The sequence below is a fragment of the Lethenteron reissneri genome, chromosome 12, assembly GCF_015708825.2.
Source record: "Lethenteron reissneri isolate LAM-NWPU_2019-01 chromosome 12, ASM1570882v1, whole genome shotgun sequence".
In the NCBI taxonomy this organism is placed as follows: domain Eukaryota; kingdom Metazoa; phylum Chordata; class Hyperoartia; order Petromyzontiformes; family Petromyzontidae; genus Lethenteron; species Lethenteron reissneri.
Genome location: NC_083790.1, coordinates 10851104 through 10873835, shown reverse-complemented (window position 1 = coordinate 10873835; position 22732 = coordinate 10851104). Strand labels below are relative to the sequence as shown.

The 22732-nt window shown below is 45.1% G+C and overlaps 1 protein-coding gene across 1 annotated transcript in view; it reads right to left on the bottom strand.

Annotated features, from left to right (window-relative positions):
• LOC133341884 (collagen alpha-1(XXIII) chain-like) overlaps positions 1-22732 on the bottom strand; it is a 135683-nt gene that overhangs the window by 4355 nt on the left and 108596 nt on the right. Inside the window, exons 10-22 of the mRNA XM_061550697.1 lie at positions 19065-19214; positions 18082-18126; positions 15807-15887; positions 13424-13468; positions 12642-12749; positions 11472-11516; positions 10000-10080; positions 9517-9552; positions 7943-7996; positions 6764-6817; positions 4784-4810; positions 2896-2931; positions 209-295 (exon numbers count right to left, since the gene is read on the bottom strand). Coding sequence (XP_061406681.1) covers positions 209-295; positions 2896-2931; positions 4784-4810; positions 6764-6817; positions 7943-7996; positions 9517-9552; positions 10000-10080; positions 11472-11516; positions 12642-12749; positions 13424-13468; positions 15807-15887; positions 18082-18126; positions 19065-19214 — 849 coding nt within the window. The remainder of the gene's footprint in view (positions 1-208; positions 296-2895; positions 2932-4783; positions 4811-6763; positions 6818-7942; positions 7997-9516; positions 9553-9999; positions 10081-11471; positions 11517-12641; positions 12750-13423; positions 13469-15806; positions 15888-18081; positions 18127-19064; positions 19215-22732) is intronic.

The window sequence follows — 22732 nt, the reverse complement described above, 5'->3', positions numbered from 1 at the left end:
AGACGCATCAGATTCTCATTGGACAAATTCTCAACCATGGGACTCAACTCCCCGACTCCAGAATGTTCGACGGTACGCGCCACACGCATACCGTATGGTATTACTGTCGCAAAAGAGTCCGTTTTCACCGCGTACGTTCCAAGTAAAAAAATTGTACAACATTTCACTTATAAAACGTATATGGTTTTGATAAATATCTGGAACTTACCAAAGGGCAGGGGGCATCTAGACCCGGGGCTCCCTGCTCCCCCTTGTCGCCTTTGGGCCCCCTTTTACTTCGGCGCCCTCGTTCCCCCTGCACACAGTGAAAGATGGTACATTCCAAAGGTTGCCAGCATCAGAGTTTAATAAATACAATAGTTTTCATTCAAGTAAAAATGCTTCGTTATTGTAACAATATAATCAAAGATGACAGTATTGTGAACAACCATCTCTCTGTGGCAAACAAGATGAAGGTAACTTCATGGAAAGGCATAAATGAATCTCCTATGGATAGAACAGGCCACGTCATGGAAATGTAGAATTACCATTTAAAGGACTCAGTGCCACAACAGAGATAAATATTGCCCCAACCCCTTTGATCAGGAAAACGTGTTGATGTTTTGTAAAGTAAAATAATAACGGTGAGTTATAACAGTAAACACATTTTACTGATACATAATTTGCAAACACGTGTTTAGACAAGTGCTGCACATTCGAAGTGAAGATATGAGGTTCCGCAGATCGACTGGCAATGTATTTATTTTGAAATGCAGTCATACCCCGGTTTGCATCGGGGATGCGCTCCAATCAAGGTGCGATGACGAATATCGAAACGACGTGAATCAAAGTGATTTACAAGGTAGGTGGAGGCGATGGATACGATAACAAACGGATGCTGCTGTCAGCGACGTAAAGCGTGGAGTTGAGGCGACGCAAATCCGGTAGCGGTATTCATAAAGCGACGACGTATTTGTGAAACGACGTAAAATGGGAGATGTATATCAGGGATAGTACTGTACTTGTGTAAGGGCCGCCAAAAGGCATACCCCCTATGTGTTGTAAAATGTCGTTAGCCTACTACCGAGCTTAACAGCTCAAGAGGTTTTAAATCAGGCATGGTTGTTACTGATTGGTGGACTGTCAACCATAACGGCTTGAACCAGCAAAGCGATAGCGTTACGGCTCGTGTCACTGGCCGATGGCTGAGCGTGCACTGGATTGGTGTGGCGTACGGCAATTCACCTGGACCGGTTTGAAGGCTAAAAACACAAGAAACGTTGAAATGGGAGTGGGGGGTCGGTTTGAGGCCAGATTGGTATTGAAGGCGCGGCGGTTCGGAAGAATTGAGAAGGAACCCAAAAAATATTTCAGGGATGCGCGATGAGAACTCGGGGTGCTTTTGAGTCGAGTCCCTTTCACGTGGTACTCTTGAAACTGATCGCCAATGAGGTCTTTATAAACAAAACCCAGCTTACGCGATTGCTACAAATATAATTGAGGGGTGTCCATTTCTATTGTGCCACAAAAATATAACACACATGCACACATTCATACGTGTGTACGGTGTTACACAGTCCTATCACATTCGTTCAACTTTTACCCATGGCACATTCGAGGAAGGGGAGTAAAGTCAAGGATGGGAAAGGGAAAACAATGGGAATTAAGAGGAAAAAGGATGTAAAGGGAATGGACAAACGGTACCAAATAGTCAGGAAAGATGAGGAAAGAGAGGAAGAGACTACATAAGGGCCTCAATGCTGCATGGACCAGCATGTGATTTCAAAGGGCTTAGTGGGAAGAGTGGATTCATAATGGGGGGTGGCCACACAGAAGTTACGCGATTCACAGAAGGCCTGAGCAATTATACTAATTAATATTAACCTAATTCATAAATGTATCGTGTTACCTGAATGGTGTTGCCTGGAAAACCATTGGCCACACAGAAGTTACGCGATTCACAGAAGGCCTGAGCAATTATACTAATTAATATTAACCTAATTCATAAATGTATCGTGTTACCTGAATGGTGTTGCCTGGAAAACCATAACCTCAAGAATGATTTCTTTAGCTGAGTTGGTGAGTGTACATGTGCATACCTCTGCAATAAATGTTAGCTCGGCAAAATTGATTGAAAATTGAAATGAAATATGTTTGTGCGTGAAATAAACAGTGGCCAGGTTTAGGCCATCAAGCTCACGAGAACTGACAATGTGGTTTAGCATCTGGTGGCTGCCAAAATTAGAATGAGAGATCTCCCTATGGTTATTGGTGAGGTGATGGCCCAGAAAGCAACTTGGCCACAAAAAACAGGGCTGCTCAGCTAAGTTGCAAGCTCACTTAGCCAAGTAGGGCTGCCGTGGGAATACGAGCGCGGCCCTGAATCCAGCGGATATCTGAGCGAGTTCTAAGCCTGATAATAAGCAGGAGGGTCCTGGCGAAAGGGGTGCTCATAACTTCATCCGGGAAGAAAAAAATACGAATAGAATCCGATGCCCATGATAAACAAATGACTGAAATGTACAGGTGGACACCTCGGAGCTATCTTGTCAATGGATCGTGATGATGATGAAGATGAACCAGGCTGGCCCACTATTAAGTGGTCCGTGATAACACACTATCACACACACACCTGATATTTCATGTAACAAACACCACCTCAAGTGGCAAAACGTCAATAATATGCAATGCTAAAGAACGGCAATAAAATATAATATTGAGAATCGTCTACATTGAAAAAATGTAGACGGTTCTCACACAATTAACTCTTATAGGACACAGAAAACACCGACACCAGTAAAGGTTTGGTACCAGGTTCTGCTCTGGTCAATGGGCTGAAAGGCGTTCAGTGCCTCCAGCCACTGAGCACCTCACGCAACAGCTGGCTTGGTCTCACTGCCATTCGGGGGAACGCACCTTGTCACCTTTGTCCCCTTGCTGACCTGGCTGTCCCTGCAGCACAAGACACAAGCGCAGCAGCGGTATTAGATGAAAAGCGAGACGACGGTTAAAGAATGATTCGGAATGAGAGACAGGGCAGAACCACGCTTCGCTTTGTTTAGTTTTCAATGTAGTTAACCAGCCGGGTGGAACAGTGGTAGAGCTTGCAAGTTGCGATTAGCAAATTGCGAGTTCAATTCCTGGAGGTCGACTCAGCCCATCATCCCGACGGGGTTAATACAATGAATGCCATTCTGTGGGGAAGCCAACAGTAGTTCTATAAATGGGATCACCCCCACCATAGGAGTGTGGAATTTCCACCACTGGCTCAGGACCGTAAATGGGAAATAGGCACTGACTGAACGTTCATTAAAAAAATAAATCACCTTGATTTTTTTTCTCAAAGGCACTTTTTTGCAATAGTGTTTTCTTTGGTTTAAAACACAAGAACATAAATAATAGTTTAATAAAAAACTGATATTTTTCCAAACTTAATTTAAGATGTTATTTGTGATTTACCATATATCACAACTTTTTGGATGAATTCAAAGAACGCAACAAAATCTGCAAAGAGCCAAAGTAATATACAGTGTACGTTCGGAATTTTAAAAGCTAAACTAAAAACGAAACTACTTATTTTTTTTTACCAGGTAAGGCCCACTGAGTTATGTGGCTCTTTGTCAGAAGCGATCTGGCCACAAATGATAGCTCAACGAAGTCGCTTATCATGTGGAAATTTAAAGCAGCCAAATACTCTGAATGTGGAGGGAAAAACCGGAGTACCCAGAGAAAAATCCACGCGTCCATGGGGAGAGAGACACGCAAACTTCGAATATACAGCCATCAGGGTTGGGATCGATACTACAACCTGCTGCATACCAGGCGAGGTAATTAACATTGCGCCACGGTGGCGCCGGGGTGGGAGAAGCCATGTAAGGCTGCTCCGTTTTCAAATAAAATGTAGTTAGTCGACACTGAGGCATTGCTGTTGCGTAACGGTCAGCACGGTGGTCTTGCAATCCAGAGGTCGCAGGTTTGATTCCCTGAAACAATTGTGCAAATTTCTTGATTCCACCCCCCCCCCCCCTTACCTCTGTCCACCGAGCAGCATAATACATCGGTAACATCAGCTAGTCGATCGGCATTTCTGTGTGAGGTAAAGTGTGAGTGGGAAATTACCCACCTCTTTGAAAATTTCTGGCCAGCTTCCAAAAGTTGGCCAAAATACCCTCTATCGAGAACGCCCTCTATAGCAGGGCTGTATAGAGCTCCCTTCAGTGGAGGCCCCTATCTGCCAGCAGTGGCATGAGCAAGAAATTACATGGCTGCACCTTTACCCGTCTTTGTAATTATCATAGTATACATTAGGAATAGGTTTTACTGCAAATTGCTGCCTGTCTGCTTGGCCAGCGCAAGTTCTGCCCGGCTGCTGGAGGCCACGCACCACACAGCGCGTGCGGGGTGGGGGGGAGAGCGGGCACGAGGGTGGCCGGCTTGCGGATTGGGTCACGTGGAGGAGCAGTGAGGGGAAGCATGGGTGGTGGGTGCGGGCCATGGGGGGCTAGGGGGGGGGGCATGTTCGGGCAGGGGTGCGTGAGGAGGGGGAGGTGACAGGGGGGTATGCGGTTGGCGGGGGGGGGGGGGGCTTGTTATGCGTGAGAGGGGGGCACCCAAGGGTGGATGGAGGAGAACCGTCGTTTAACGGCGAGTACTTTCAGACGATATTCTAACAAAGTTCTGCCGGCTGGCTGGCTAGCTGCCTGAAGGACGAACGCTCACGTCCAAAGGACGCGCGGGCTGCTAGATAATATTAAAGCAACACGGTGGAATCATTCATTAACAAGTAAAATGTGCAAAATCGTACCGGCATTCCAGTAAGCCCATTCCTTCCCTAAAAAAACACACACACAACAAGAAATGGTCATAACATTGTTTAATTTTGACTTAAAGCTTTTGTGACTGCAGGAATTCATATTCTTGGGTCTTTCGGTAAAGTCACGTAGATAGGTTCAAAGAAAATATATAGACACAGACGCAATTTCAACTGAGAAGATGGGTACAAACTGAGCATTCATTGGAAGGACGTTATCAACCAATTTAAGTCATAACTGGCTATGATGTTCCCATCCTACCACCTTCCGATGGTAGTTGTGCTTTACGCCCATTTCAAACTTGTGCTTTCACAGGATTCACACTAACACAGCCCTGTTCGCGCGCCGATCACTTTGGTTGCGGCTCTGCGATCTACAATTCACATGCTAATCTCTCAGTAACATGCTCATTTTCACCTGGCAGCCCTTTGATTGGTGGAAAACCAACCACCGTCGGACTGGCTGCCCACCACCTACATTATCATCGGCTGCTGACATTTGGGCTATGCCCATTTCAAACATTTATAAATAGTTTGCCTATGAAGCTAACCCCCCTTTTCCTGAAGACGACCGCTTGTGTTGCGATCGAAACGTCGTAGTTTTTTGTTACTTTTTGTTATTTTCTTTGAACCTATCTATGTAACTTTACCGACAGGCCCAAGAACATTTTTTTCTTTTTGTAAGGGTTGGGAAATAATACAATAGTCTCATTATTGACGAGAAAACATAAAAAAAAAACATCATACATATAAATATATTGTAAACATATCAACAATTATATGTTATTACAATCATTGGATCTTATTTTTCAAGTACTATTTGAATCATTAGACTATAATAATGACCCTCTGTTTAGTCTTAAAACCCGTATTAGAACGTGCTGCGAGTGAACGGCTATTAAGGCCAGCACGGCACATGGGTGGATGATTCTGGCATGCCCAAGAGCTCGTGTTGTAATACTCCATTAAGACACTCATTTAAGGCCGAATTAACCCAGGGGTGGCCCGGGACAGGATTACAGCACCACCTGCCATGAACACTGACGGCCGGAAATCACGCCCCCATCACGGGGGATTGTACTGCGGCACGCACACCGGTCCTTCCAACTCTAACGTAGTGACCAAGTTTCGGGTTTGCCAAATTGCGTTCCTAGATGCGTTGTTTTCCCACACGCGTGTATCCCGTCACAAGTGAATCCCGAAATCGATAAAGCCGAGATGTATCAAAGCGTGGTGCTGAGCTCTGACCACTGTTTCCTGGGCAGGGGTCGAATCCCATCAGTTAGTGAGAGTACATAAATGATATACTTATTATTTTATAATTATTAATTTAAGAGCCTACGACCAAAGCACCAGGAAATATGCTCAATCGCATCAGACCTTGGAAGCTAAGCAGGTTTGCCAACCTGAGCAGTGCCTGGATTAATGACCACCATGCAGTAGAGGACACTGCAGAGAGATCCTCTGTTGTGATGTATTAAGTCTGTTTGCACATCTATGCTCACGGCTTTCCCCAAATATGGAAATCTTAATATTCGAAAGAATCAATGGGAATGCTAGACATACTAAGGCAACAATGTTTAGAGTAGCTGCTTCACTGACATTTTCAATGCACTATGTTACTCATAAAGTAGAGGCATATTCCATCGCTGACCATTAATTCCACTGGAATGCATAATCAAGGTTTTGTTTGTTGGGTTAGATCGCGTAAATATAAATGAGTCGTAAAACGCGCCACCACCCGACACAGCCAATTAGTAAGGTTTGTCATGTCAACAAAACGTGTCAATGAGTTACCACTTCAGCACACCGGTGCGTTAGAGGGTAACCCCACCACATTTACAATTCGAGGATCGACGTTTCGCTGGTGATTACAACCAGCTTCCTCATGTTCCCATTGGAATGTACAAATGAGAAAACGTGTTAAAATGATGCCCATGGCAACTGGCCAGTGTTCCAGATCACGTGACTTACCGGATGACCTGGTGGCCCCTGCTTTCCCATAATTCCATGCTCTCCATTCTCACCCTGTAAAAAGGCAGTGCATTCATCAGCAAAACCACACATTCACATCTCAGTCACGAAATTAAGATTGCGATTAAATGTTTCCAAAAAATCAAGTCTTCAATGTCCTTTATTTAGCCAAGTGAAAGCCAACTGAGATTATTTTTTTTGGTATAGAAAACCAGAAAATGTCTAGTTACAGCAGAAACGTTAGAAACTATTTTTTATCATTGACAATTGGAATTTGGACGGTGGCAATATCACAGAATGACATCTGAATCTCCTGAATGAAATATTAATTAATCAGGCATCGAGATTAGTTTTCTCTTTTGTAAGAAAGACCTGGCATCCCAATGCTCACTCAATGATTAAACGTCGCAGAGAAAATGCATGCACAGCACGCAGCAGTGAATCAGATTGGGTTGTTGATGCCAGTTAGAATGCTTGTCTCTCAATCAGAAACCTGCAAGTTCAATTATTTGCGGTAGATAAACATGAGAAAGAGTGATTGATAATTCAACAGCAGTCATCCTTGATTTGAAGCTTTCGTGACTGCAGGAATTACTCTTTGGTCCTTCCGGTAAAGTCACGTAGAAATAAAATAAATAAAATAATAAAATACGACGTTTCGATTGCAACACAAGCAGTCGTCATTAGGAAGAACTGTGTCTGTGTTTTGTCTCTCTCTGCTTGTGTGTCTGTCTGTGTGTCTCCGTGTCTGTGTTTTTGTCTCTCTCTCAAATTTAGTTCTACCTGATGACGACTGCTTGTGTTGCAATCGAAACGTCGTTTTCTATTATTTTACTTATTTTATTTCTACGTGACTTTACCGAAAGAACCAAAGAGCAGTCATACTATAGAACTCGGCTCCGATTAAGCAATGTCGATGATTGCTTCCCTCTTGCTCATTTGAGCAAGGATGCATTTTCAAAATGAGCATTTTATATTAAATACAGTTGTAATATTTGAATTGCATCGAGGACGTTGTGAAACGAACGTGCGTATTTTCCATCTATAAATCTAGCACTTTACGATTTTCCCAGCCTGAGAGTGGCCCGATAGGTAGGTAACCCAACCTTGAGTGGAGAGCACTGTTTCCCAATGCCGCGAGTCTCAAGTCACGAGTCGTTGCTGTTCATGTCTTAGTACCTTCTCGCCTTTTGGCCCGGCTGGTCCTAAGGGCCCCGGAAGTCCGACTGGCCCCTGGTAATACAATGGGAGGGTGACGGGAGAACGTTTGGTGAGAGAATGAGGCAGAGCATTGCATATGTTCGGTCGATGAGGGAAGACAGGTGAAACGCAGAGGACAGAATGTATGAAGAAAGCAAGTGAAAGTCGAGAGGAAAAACAAGCAATTTAGGGTGAGGAGTGTAAAAGGAGAATGTGAGACAATGAGAAGAAGGGTATGGTGAAAGCAAGACATGTTTGCCCTGATTCCATCCTTGACAATACATCCACAAAAAATCTTTTGATATTTATCTCCTTTACAGTTGGCAAAGAAGACTTCAACTCGTGTTTGAGAAAAATCGGTATTATTTGACAATTTTAAGACGATAATTTAACCTATGGAGTTGCAGTGCAGTAGCGTCATGTTGAAGTCTAGAAAGTCACATAACAGATTTGAATTCATGGATATTAATATTACTTCAACTCGAGTGAGGAAAGCCACTGTCATTTTCCGTGACCATTTTCCATTAAAGTGCTGCTTGAGTTGTTGTAAACGTGGGTTTAGAGTATGTGGCTGCTGCTAGAAATGTATACGTCATAAGCCACTTCGTTGAGCTATCATTTGTGGCCAGGTTGCTTCTAAAAAAAAGTGCTCTATAGCTCAGTGGGCCTTACCTGGTAAAATAAAGAAAAAGTAGAGTTTTAGTTTGTCCAGTTAGCATTTTAATTGTGTTGTGTTTTGTGTGTGGGAGGAAACAGGAGTGTGTGGAGAAAACACATGCATCGCAACAGAATAACCAAACTTTGCAAGAGAGTGTCCTCCTTTCGTTTGGATACTAATTGCCACCGGTGTTGAGACCTTTGCATCGCCAGTAACGAAGTGCAGCGCAGTAATCAAGACCACGGAGTTTACACTTGCATGCATTCCTCACTGGTGCACAGAGCGTAGCAAGTGAGGTTTGGTCGTGCACACCTGTGTAGAGCCGTGAAAAGAGGGGCCGGCACACACAAGGCAGAGTCCCAAAGGATGTTTTATTTGACTCATACACCGCGTTGGGATTTGAGCGCCCAAGCAGCCAAAGATGCCCCCGCCCAAGTAACGGCCGCGTCTCCATTTCTATCCGCACGGTGTCCCCCTGCTCCCCTTTTTCTCAGGATGCTTGTGAATTTCACACCCGCGGCGTTCACCCTTGAAATACCTGGCTCTCCGCTAAGCCAATGGGAGGCTCCCTGCTCCGTATTCCAGTGGAAGGGAGGTGGGGGTAGTGGATAACGATAAGAGCACGTGAGACCCACTTGAAGTGGTGGCAGTACAGCAAGTCGGTTGCTGACCTTTCCGTGCACAGTTGGAATATTAGTCTGTCAAGTGCGTGGGCTTTTGCTGGGAACTCTTGATTTTTTTGTACAAGTGAATCTCTTAATGCGGAATCGTCTTATCAGCATTCCAAGCAGAACGCATTCCAAGAAAAAAGTCTAAAGACATGAGCGTTTTTTTTAATTGTTAATGAAATAAAGAACCCAACAAGAATATCAAACAGAAATATCAGTTGACTCACTGTTGTTCCCGGTGGTCCACTCAGTCCTGATGCCCCCTACAGTGTGGAGGATGGAACAGAAAACATAAAACGATACACTCAGATTAAGGTGTGGGTCAGTGGTCGTCACAATTCAAAACCCTGAGCCAGCGGTGGAAATTCCACAGTTCTGTGGTCGAGAATCTCGTAGGACAATAAGGGTGGTGTCAAGATGAAGAGGCCACCAACAGATGTCACCAATACTTGCCACCAGAATACCATTAAAAGAAGAAAAGCAACGAAGACAAAACAAATATAGATTCATACTTGTTAAAGCGTGGGGGCACTTTTACGCTCTGACTGCATGACTGAAATATACCGTTCAAGAATTCAATCCTGCTGTAGTCCAGAAATGCTGACACATTGCAGTTATCAAAACCGGAGAGCCGTGAGACCTTCTCTCGTGTCAGCGTGATGGAGTGACGATATGAGGCCTTGCGTGCGGGTGATGAATCAGCCACCTACCGGAAGGCCCATGGGTCCTCGGTCGCCCTTTTCTCCGACGTCTCCCCTTTCGCCAGGCGCGCCCAATCTCCCCGACAAGCCCTGGTGGAGCATGGCCAAAATGCTAGCGTCACTTCAACGGCACTTGCACACACACACACACACCTACACAGTCTGACCCTTGTATCTGGTTGTCAAAATATAAAAATGTATATGTTTGTTTCAGATGAGACTGCAAGATAGTCCGTGGAAATTCTTTATCCAGGGTCGGCAAAAACCCGGTTTTCTCTTACAAATATCCGGGGGACATGGCCATCCAAATATCTGGGGTCAAGACCATGGTTGCACGGAGTTATTCGGCACACACTTAGAATTATCGCAGGTTGGGACCACAGATAATTGTAGTTGTTTGACAGATTATTTCAAATATCTGGGGTTATCCAGAGTGAAATGGTAAAAAGACCCGAGGACCACCTCCTGCCAATAAATCAAGTATGGGTGTGCAAATGCTGATGCGGTGCTTTCTGCACTTCATTGTTGAGGTGCTCGTCCTTCGGGGGTCTCTCCGAACATCATGGCAAGCAAGCTCCCTTCCTATGCCCATCTCACGTTAGAAACTAAACTATTTTTTTATTGTACCAGGCAAGGCCCACTGAGCTATATAGCTCGTTTCAGAAGCGACCTGGCCGTAGATGATAGCTCAACGAAGTGGCTTATCACGTGGAAATGTATAGAAGCCACATGCTCTAAACACATGTTGATTCTAAGTGTGGAGGGAAAATCCGGAGGACCCGGAGAAAAATCCATGCAACCACGGGGACAGAGATACGCAAACTCCAAATATACAGCAGGTGTCAGGGTCGGGATCGAACCCATGAGCCTCCTGTATATCAGGCGAGGTAGTTAACATCTCGCCATCTTGGCTGCAACCCGTTAGGAAAGAGCCCATTAGGACTGGTGCCCGAGAGGTCAGGCAACGTGATGACTGTGACCTCCTGCCGTCCCCGAACGCCCATCGAGGGTGGCCCCCCACGTGCATGCCTGCTGGCCACGCCCCCATTTTGTGACGTGTGTTTGGTGATGCATTGTGGGTAGGGGCGGGGCCTCTTCCAAACAAAGGGAGTTATCCCGCAAATTCTTACACTCATCCCAGGGGTGATCCCGTGGTCATGCTCACGGGATAAACGAGTGAATCCCGTGTTGGGACCCTGGATATTCGGGAAGGGGGGGGGGTACTGATCGTCCCGTTTACTCCGGATAAAACGGACTTTGACTGTAAATTGTTAACGTGCCACTTTTGTTGTTGTTGTTATGATCGCACTTGCTTACCCAGAAATGCCACGCCGAGTCTCATGACGCTCACGCGAGGGTCCTGATTAAGTTTACAGAGAGGGTGCTGCTATTGTGTCATCCATATTGAGCTGATTCACGTGATCATTCAAATCTCGAGGTGAAATTCGTTAACGAAGAGATTGTTTACACGTCATGCGTACCATGTCACCCTTGTCCCCCTTTTCTCCAGCATCTCCTTTGTTACCCTGAAAACACAAAGATGATCTTAGTGCTGTGTTAGGCATGAAGGCGTTAGTTGTTTCTCGCAGTTCACCAAATAATTAAAAGTTTGTCCCCACACTCAAACAGCCATTGGTGGTGCTCATGGTCATTGATGGTGCTTTATTCAGTGGTGGAAATTCCACATTCACTTCAGCCGAGGACCTGTCTCCCCATTGCATTCATACAATGCAGTACTCAAATTTATGGACCCTGGAGGAATGACGGGCTGAGTCAATCCGTGACCAGGCAGCATTTGAACTCACGATCTCCTGATTATGAGTTGGCCACACCTGCTAATTATAAAGTGGAAGCATTACTTACTATGAGCGAAAGCAGTGTTATGTCTATATTGACTTGTAGTTTATGACAATAATATGCCGGTAATAATAGTAATTTCAACTTGTAACGTGCTGCACGTAATTCGCTCACTGTCAATGAGAGAACGACTCAGAGGCGCAAGGAACCAAAGAAGTGGGAAGGCAGCAGCCAGGCGGTGGGCAGTCTCCGACCATTGCCTAAGCTCTGTGGTGGTCCTATGCATTTCAAGATGTTTTCTTCTTAATAGAAAGTTTCGACCTGGGAGGAAAATGGAGCACCCAGAGAAAACCCACGTGTGCCAGTGTCAACACTCTGTCCTATACAGGTGGAACAGGCGGAGTCGACATTTGCTGTATTGCCTTCTGGCAAAACAGGGTATGGTACCTCGACGCCTAATGGAAGGGAGTTCCACAAAATGTGTACGATCTAGTGACCCTCGCCTTCCACCATGCCGGATTGTTGGTGTGCGCCACCACCTGGCGATACCTAGGCTGCCCGGCAATACCTAGGAGTTCAACGAACACTCACAGACAACATTGGTGGTGAATATCTGAACTGGTCCTCGGACTCCCCTACGTCAACTCAGCCTTAAATGGGTACCTGGAACGATGTGTAAACATTGCCACTTTGGCAGACAAAAGCGATCGGGCATATTGCTGGCGATCCGCCTGCCGCGTGCCGTGCCAACCTTAATAGGTGCTCGCAAACAGCACCTGCCTCAAAAGTCTGTTAAAGGCTATCCGAGGATTCTTTGACTTCGGGAGGTGCTGATCGCTCGAGTCCGTACTCACAGGGGGACCCAGGGGCCCGAGAAATCCGCGCTCCCCCATTGATCCGGGTAGCCCTGGTGTCCCCGGGATTCCGGGGGGACCCAGCTCTCCAGGGAGTCCACTCATTCCCTGCGAAGCAACGGCCAACACAAGCAATCGTTCATGCAGTCAATTATTACATGAGTCAATCTAGCAACAAATCAGAGTCGTTTACCTAAACGGGTTAGAGCACATTGCTAAGTTATTTATTTTTGAGGGGATACCAGGATATCTGATTTTACATCATATACACTGCATATATTTGTAATTTTCGCCATTAGCCAATGTATAATTGTGCTCATATTGTGCTATTGGTCTTTTCATGGGGTTGTTGAAACATGGTTCTAGAACTTCTGAGCAGCAGAGCTTCAATTTATGCCAGCAAAAAGGTACCAGAAGATGAAGCATGTGGCTCAATATTCAGAAGACTGATGCAGCTGCATCAGACTAGGCTCAAAAGAAAGCTGTCTCTGGTGTGGACCAATCAGTTTCAAAGACAATGCATATATTATCAGAGTATGTTTGTTGTTTGCATTCTGACCACAAGTTTCAGTTTGGTGTTTTAACATCTTAACACCTGTTTTGTTGCCAGAAAAAAAGGGGAAAACCTATTCTCATGACACAGCTGGCTCAATATTCAGAAGATGAAGCCACTGGCTCAATGTTCAACACCAACTCAAAGATGTATTGGAACTTCGAAGCAGCAGAGCTTCACTTCATGTCAGGAAAGAGGGCGCACACAAGAGTTTAATAAAATGACAAACCTGGGGGCCGGGAGATCCTGGCAAACCCGGGGGGCCAGGAGGACCCTGCAAAAACAATTAAAATAACAACACGATTCAGGGATCATCGCAGGTCTACTCACATTGTCTTACCTTTGTTGCCAAACCCATGGTTGTCATTTCAATGCTCATCTCGGTAACCCACAAACCCCCAACAACCTGCATAAGGGCCCTACCCACCACAACCTGATTGTCTTCGAATATTTTTTATCATCATCGTCGTCGTCAGCCGTGGTCAATCCACTGCTGGATGAAGGCCTCCCCAAGTCGCAGCCACCTCTCACAATCCTGCGGTTATATAATCGACCTGGCACCTGAACAGCGAACTGACTTCATTGCTCGATCTCCCCAGTGGCCATCCACGCGGGTGCGTTCCAATCCTTGGCTGCCACTTCGTTATTATTCTTGACCATCGGAAATCGCCCCTTCTTACGGATATTATTGTATGCTGTGTTATGCTAGGCGCTACGTTATATTTTGAGCCTTTAGGATACTTTTACCTGCGTCCTGTCATGAAATTCCTAGCATCCTCCACAAGCTTTTATCTCGCAAGACCAGAAGCTTGTTCTCCAGTTGCCTCAATAACATCCACTTCTCTGATGTGTACAATGACACAGATATTACACGCGACGTAAACACCCACTGTGTAACACTGGAGGCCATATCGTCACTTTAAAAAGTTGGTTTGTGCAGTCCACTGAATACAATCTACCCTTCTCACAAACCTTTGTACAATGCGGATTACTTACATACACAACATTCTCTACTCCCTTCACATTCTGGCTGCTCACTGAGGCCGGATACTGGCGTCTTTTTCCATTAAAATCATCATAAGCACCTTAAACATTCATGAACAAGCTATGCCCAAAAGACTCCGTTACCATCTCAACGTGTTCAGTCCTTGGTAATTACACAGGCTGCTGTCCTACCATCAATCCAAAATAACCACCTTAATAATGCATACGTTTTTTCCCCGTCCCTTGGATTCAGCGCAGGGAATTATGGTTTCATAATGGAAAATGTGGTTAATTGGCCTTGAAGCCACTTGCACACAATGGGAACTTGTACACCCAAACGATGAATAAAAATAAAAATCAAATGCTCAAAACCCGATGCACAATGCACTGGTCATCAAGGTCTCATTGCTGTGTGAAAAGCATATCTTATTTATCCGCCCCTGATGAAGATGTGAAGGTTTGCGCTGCTCAGACTAGGACTGAAATTCATCACACGTTTAGCTGCTAGCCTCATATAGGTGGAGTGGAAGTGCAGTGATTAGCGCACAGAGCTCTAAAGCCAGTTTCCTGAGTTCAAATGTTTAGTGATAGCGAGGCCAATCCATATAATACTATTGATTTATTTTAATGTATCGAGCATTTATGCAATTGAATCTCACAATAATGCATAATTTACAAACACAGAGGTGCATATATTTATTGAGATGTTTCCAGCAAAATAATGAGTGATTGTACATGTGGGAGAAAATCGGAGCACCCGGAGAAAACCTAAGCCTGTGAAGGGGACAGCACTCTGTTATAGTTTAACGCGTAGGCTTTCGCGACCAATCTTATATATAATAGAGGTTTTTTAGTTAGATCGCGTCAATCTAAATGTGTGGTTAAACCCACCACCACCCGACACAGCCAATTAATAAGGTTTGCCCCGTAAACAAAAAAAATGCCCATTAGTTACTGTTCCATACAGATAGGACAGATGTTATTTGTTTACATTTTCTGTACTGCCTTCTCCCGTACACCCAGGGTAAGGCTCGACACTCATGGGAATGGAGTTTCGCAACATTTGTGCGATTCACCAACCGTCGCTGCCTTCAGGCGTGCACAGCCAGCACTGCTCGGCAGTGCTACGACCCACGTGGTGTGGAAGAGCCTTCATCCAGCAGTGGATTGACAAAGGGGTGTAGATGTAAAATGTATCTCCATGCACCATCTGAGGCTGGCACTTTCATTCTCAAAGCACGTGAAAGAATTTGCCAGAATGGCTTTGCCATTCTGGCAAATTGTCCGATGATGCTGGATGTAATTACCAGCGAAACGTCGTACTGAAATTGTAAATGATGTTGATTCACTCTTCAACACACCGGTGGGCTAAAGTAGTGAACTATTTGTCCTTTGTAAACGTGATTTTTTTTTTACTGTTATTTGGCCATGTCGGGTGGTGGAGGGTTATGACACATTTATAAATAACGCTATCTAACCCAAAAACCTGTATTATGAATACTGGTCGTGAAAGCCTACGTGTTAAATATTCATGCTCACTTCTACAAGCTGTGTCCAAGGCCGCTTGAATCCGTTTGCATATGCAGTATCCTATTTCATGCAAGCATCTTTAAGACGAGGCAGCTCACCTGCATGGCATCTCGTAGAAGGCCGTAGTTGTAGTCCCGGATGTCGGTAGAACCAGGTTCCCCGTCCAGACCGGAGGGACCCTGAGAGGGCGCAGTCATGGCCAGTGATTCGTAAAAAGCCATGGGAATTCATCTTCTTGGTAATTTCCACCCACGGGTTCGTTTATAATGTAATTGATGATGGGTTAAACCGATTAAGCAAGTGGAATATAAAGGTGAAAGATCCAAGGTCGAAATCAGGTTACTTGTGAATTGTTAGTTTATTGCATTGTTGCAATAAAGAGACTGCATTTTTTTAAGTCCCGGGAATTGATTTTGGGTTCAATTCTGGATATAAACCCATCATTAAACGTATTTATAAGGGATAGAAAATTGGTGGTCTCAGTCCAGTCACCAACAACTGCACAAAAAACCCATTGTATACAATCTGGACCTTCATCATATTCTGTAAAATTAAATTTTATCAGCCTAATCACCAATAACTGCACTATACAACGACAGTATTGTATGAATGTGTATTTAATTTAATAAAACCAAAATGTGAGGACTAAAATCAACTCAATCCAATGGAGTTGTTACGCACTGAATATGTGAATATATTGGTTCACCACTCTTTACAAAAGAAGAATATGAATTGGAATTGTATTGGAAAAAAGTTTTGCTGGCTTGCTAGCTGGTACTCAGGCGGGCAATTGCACGATGGTGAAGTCACCCGCATCCCACAGCGTGGAGCTGGGCTCGTGCGTCGCACTGATGTCATGCACCCCAACAACAACCGCCATTCGCCACTAAGTGGCGGTGATGTTACCACGGCGCTTGTGCCAGGCTAGGTGCACTTTAAGGCCACGTGAAGTGTCGAACGCCCACTGCCAGGAAGTCAAGGGACAGACCCAGATGCCATGGGTTGATTGACTAAGATGACTGGGCGATGCACCACCTGTGCCCCCTACTGTGCCACCCGCCCCCAACACACCCACCCTCCACCTTGGCCATGTATCCCGTACAAATGCACAGGCAGTACCAGTTACAAAATATATAAACTTTAAAGTCAGTTTTAAGTTGCTGTCAAGAGTTCACAGTAGCACCCTAGTGTCTTGTCTGCCCTGTGACTGCTGGACCTTACGAGTTTACTGCAGTAGCAGGACCAGAGCACACTGCTTCGTCCTTGATCTCATTCGCGAAACGTCGACCCCAGGGGTCAGCAAGCTGCGACTCCGGAGCTGCATGGCGGCTCTGTAAGGACTGCTTCGTGACGTCATTCATTAATGGCCTCCGTCTCGTATTCACTATGGCTGCAGATTTTTCGATTTAAAGCTTTCGTGACTGCAGGGATTCATCTTCTTGGTTCTTTCGGTAAAGTCACGTAGAATGGAAATAATATAATATTATTTTATTATGTTTTATTTTTATTATTTTATTATTTCCATTCTACGTGACTTTACCGAAAGAACCAAGAAGATGAAATATGGCTGCAGAGTTTGGTAGTACATGTTGTTTACGTCGTTTATTGTGAAAATTCGGTCACAGTTCCGATGATCACTGTTTCGTTGCTTTTATGGCTTTATTTTGGTGATTTTCGAAAAGTTTTTTGGTTTAGCCATGTTTGTTTTTTTGCTGTACAGAGTTAGACTGATGGCCTTAATCTAAGTTGTCTTGTGGTTGTTGTTGTTGTTGTTTGACTTGCATCTCACTGGGATTTTTGCACACAGTGTTGGTGTACGGTGCTTTTTCTGCAATATTTTTTGCTGTCTTTTCTTGGATTTTCTGTTTGCACATAGTCACTTTAAGATGTTTTCTTGTTCATGTTTTTGTTTTTTGTTTGTTGCGGTTGCACCCGATTCAAGAGCCGAATGGCTCACAGGGATATACCTAATAAATGAATTTGAACCACGTGCATTGTGGCTCTAGAAATATAGATTTACATTTTTTTACCGAATTCGACAAAAATAATGCTCTTCTTGTTATTTTGGTTTGACGACCCCTGCTTTAACCCATGCGGAGACTGCCTACAACACACAACCGAGTTGAACATCTACACAAGCTGTTGGCTCTGTGGCTTACGTCTCCATCAGAGGCCTCGCTGACCTAAATGTTGTGCAACATCGCGGAAAAAAACAACCGAATCAATTTTTTCACTCTCTAAGCGACAAGCAATGAGGCTAAAATGAAGTTGGATTTTTTTTTTTTATTGGTGTGTATTCTTAAAAAAAAAACTCTGACAAAGTGATGTCTGTTGAAGTGCTCGCTTGGTACGATCGAATTGATGAACAATTACCCTGGGTCCTGCAGGCCCTGCTGCACCAAGCTCGCCTTTTTCTCCCTGCGGGGTCACAGGCAGAACGTGTGCAACCAGGTTACATTCAATTGGCATTTGTACGTATGTTGTTACGTATGTTGAATATTCTTTCATACCGCACGTAGCCATCCGTGCTAATCACATGTGCAGGGAGAGACAACAAACTGAACACAAAAAGCAGTTCTCAAGAAATGAGTTATCAAGCTAGATGATTTAAAAGAGCATAACTCCAGTGGCTTCCTAATGATGGAAGGAAGAGTGTTCCAGACAGCCAGAGAAGCGCATCTAAAAGCGCACGATGGCCAGCCATATGCAGCTACGAGGATGACCGGAGTTTGCGTGATGGTGTATGCTCTGTGACGAGATTAGCAAGGTGTCGTGGTTCAATTGCGGGAAGCACTTTGTGTGTAATGAGTGCAACCTTATGAACGAACTTGGGTCACTGCACCCCAAACACATCGTCTCACACTCGCAACAACAACAGCAACAACCGCTGTTCACCACCAAGTGTTGGTGACATCACCACGGCGCTTGTGCCAGGCTAGTTGCACTTTAAGGTCACGCGAAATGTTGATGGCCAGCAGGAGGCCACGGGATAGACCCAGGTGCCATGGGTTGACTGACTGAGGTGACTGGCAGATGCACCACCTGTGCACTCTACTGTGTCTTCTTGCTCCGTTTCAGCCACCTGGTGCTCCACTCATTGTTGTGACAGTCTGTTGGGGCGATTGCTGTTAGCGAGCACCTATGAAGGCCAGCACCACGCCAGACCGCCTTTGTCTCCCCAGTGGCGATCCTTACACACCACACCAGGCACTTATTTGAGGCTGAGTTGACCTAGGGGAGGCCCAGGACCAGTTCAGATATTAGTCACTAGTGTTGGCCATGAGTACGAATCGAATTCCGGTCGCTGGGTTCGTAGCGCTACTGCTCCCCCTACACACAGACACACACACACGCACCTTCAATCCCAAAGGCCCAGGCTGTCCAGGAAGGCCGAGGGGACCAGGAAGTCCGGGGGGACCTGGAGGCCCAGGAGGACCAAGTGACCCTGCGTGTTCAGATTCCCTCGTGACATTTTCACCAGATGAACAGAGCGCTCCCTTTTCTCCCTTGAGAGGCAACACAAAAAAGGTATGGAAAACTCACTCCAGTTCCACCCAATGGGTGTTGAGGCATGATGGAAGAGAACGGGACTGATAAGGGCCTGAAACAAGGATGCCACTAAAAAAAGACCCACCTCATGTTGTGCTTTCATAAGAGTTTGAAGCTTTGGGAGTGAGGAAAAAAGTATTTAACGTAACTTTTTGGGGGTTAACGAATGGGTTAACATCCAAAGCTCAGCGCACATGGATTTAATCTATTTGCTTTGCTGACATTTGCTGGCCATCTTGCCACCCAGTAGGTTTGAAAGATTCACACATGTGTGTGATCTACCAACCTTCACTTCTAAAGTGCTGGTTTAGGGCATAACATCACCGCACAGACAAAATCATTGTTTCAGTGGTATGCATCTCCTCAAAATCAGCCTGGGGGATTCAGCACACTTAAGAATCTAGTGTTTTCTCAGGTGGGAGCCCAGGATTCGAACCCAGGCTCCCACTCTGACATGGGCAATGTGAGCCCCCCTGAGTCACCTGGTCAGATCAAATTTTCCCTCTTTGCAAAACGCCAACCCCTTTATCAAGCAGCTCCCACCCTGCCGCCTGAGTTCCTACTTCTCATCCCAACTGTTGATCCTGGCAGACACCGCCAAATACTGGCTTTGCACATTAGGTTAAGTGGAGCAAGCCTCCGTTAATATTCCCCAAATGGGCCTCGGCGAATTTTCGCTGCAGTTACAAAAACTGCGGCGCCGATTCCCGGTTTCGGGGAAGGAAGCAATTCATGACAGTGCGGATGAAGAAATGTACAGGGGATTTTCAATTACGCCTTTCGGAAGAAAATACACTAACGTACATTTTTGTGCGAGCGGTTATTTATTTAAAATTTACAGAGAGGGGATTAAAGAGACGTTTCGGCCAATCGCCAGCGCAATGCGCGTGCAGCTGAATTTAGTGAGGACTTTGGGGACTTTGCTCGCTACTCGATGGGCCCTAGAGCTGTTGTTGCCGTGTCTCATTGTGCACCGAAGAAGCTGCTGCCTGCCTGCACAGGGAATGGTGGTGGGGGGCGCCCCCCCCCCCGTGTTTTTGGCACCTGCAGCTTCCTTAAAACAAATCTTCTTTCGTCTCCCAAGTCCAGGTGCAGTGACTTCATCGGGGAACAATGCCCTATGCGTGTTGTTTTGACGCTAAGGGTTAGGGTTAGGGGCGGGCACTGTTGCTACGTCTAGGTTATAGGGTTATGATAATTATTTTGGTTACATTAAGGCTAGGGTTACAAATACCAGTCTAACCGAGGCTTAATTTCTCACTCGATCATTTTTTTTCTGGAACGCTGCTTAGACTGGCTGGGAGTAGGGATTTTCGGCGTAAGGCACTACCACTAGAGTATTTTTTTATGCTTATCCATAACAGTCCTATATTTTTTAAGCCTATATTCATATGATCATTATGAAGACGCGATACGTATCATGAGGGCAGAATGAGGTGGGATGGAATATACCCTTACCAGACTTATTGAGTAAGTGTTAATATGCGGATTGTATCGGAGCATGTAAACGCAAGAGTTACCTGTTGGGTATGGGTCAAGTGTGCTACAGTAAAAACAAACAGTGCCAGTGTCTCCATGCTCAGGTGAACGCTGGCTTGTTGATATTCACTGCAGAGGCTCTCGAAGCAGCGGTGATAAGGACCCAGGGTAATTGTTAAATTCGATCGTACCAAGCGAGCACTTGAACAGACATCACTTAGTCGGACATTAAAAAAAAAGAATACACACCAATAAAAAAAAATTCAACTTCATTTTAGCCTCATTTCTTGTTGCTTAGAGAGTGCAAAAATTGCCGTGACAGGAACCAATCTGTCATACGATGGCCATTGTCAAGCAACAAGTAAAGCTTAGATTTAAAGGCATCATTTCGATAATTGCAACGAAGTATTGCTGACTTATATAACAATACTATTTTTTTCATGAGGGTCGTGAGCTTCAGAGACATGGATTCACACAGACAAGTGTGGAGGGGTCACTCATCTACAACTTCACAGCCCTGGCCGAGCGGCAGAATACCCGTGGCAGGGGACAACCTTACTGTTTCACCATCATCAGCCATGAGCTATCCACTGCTGGATGAAGGTCAAGCTGTAGCCCACGCCATCGCCTCGTCTCTCGTGTGTTTTTGCAACGTAATAATCCATACGCAGCTCCTGTACACCAGCTGATCTTAAAGCTTCATCGACAGCAGCGGTGGTTCGCCCTCTCAGGAATGATCCCTCCTTTAGCTGCCACTCCGTCGTAAGTCTCGATGGTCGGAAATTACCCCTTCCAGCGACATATTCTTCCCAAGTTCACGCTACGTCTGCAGTCAATATAATGGCAATGATTTGTGTGCTCCGTTCCTATTTCTATCTCTCGCTGTAATTTCAGCATGCACCTCTAAATGCATCTCTGTACGTATGTATAACTTCTTTCGCACCGCACGTAGCCAACCGTGATAATCGGAGGTGCGGGGAATGACAACAAACGAAACACAATCTGGAAAATTTCGTTTTCAATGTTTATGCACCTTTCAGTTTTTGTTCAATATTCTTTTTTTATGAGTTTCCATGCTGTCAATCTACGTGTAATAGCAGGTAATATACAATGATTACAACTCTAATAGTTGGGCACACGAGTTTATTACTTTTCATAATCAATACGTTCCAAAAGATCACAAACTCTATTATATCTGCCTCATTATTCCATCATATTGATTCTGTTCCATGTTCAATAACGGCCGTGGGTAAACACGCTACAGTTGTGTTTCTACACCAGATATTGTCGTTTATTTCGCGAAATTGCTCTTCCAGACTTTTGCTTTGACTCAAATGTATCCTGAGACCAACTTTGTAATCTCCTTTATTACGTTTTTTATTTTTTTTGCATTTCATTGCAATTGGTTCTTAAAATGACTAAGTCAGCATCATGTCTGAGATGCTACAATTTCACTACACTGTAAAGTTCCTCGACCAAGTGGACCATGCCAGTCCTATAACATGTCAGTAAGTTGACTATTCTAGTCATAGGGCGATGTTAGTACGATAATGTGGCCACGCCAGCACCACAGCTCATAACGATGGTTGCAAAGAAATATATATTTTTAAAATCCAAGCTCCCACAAGCAATGAGGCAATGCTCATCTGTTTCAGTAGACCTGAGCCAGCAGTTGAAATTCCACATTGCCATGGCAAGGACCAGCCTCTCCATAAACAATCATTCGTTCCATCTCATAAAGCGGTGCTCGTATTATTGATTTTGGAAGGATGACGGCTTGGAGTCAAAGCCCGCCCCCCGGTATTTGATCTCACAACGTTTCCAATTGTGAGTTGAACCCTGCAACAGCAGGACCACCCGGCTGAATGACCCCACGTGTGCACAGCCCCAGAAGGGCACCGCCGAGTTGGACCGTGGCGTCGTTTCTCTTCTGCTCATGTGGACTCGAGGCATCCCGATGTGGATATGCTCTTTCCTTGCCAAATGCTACGCGACA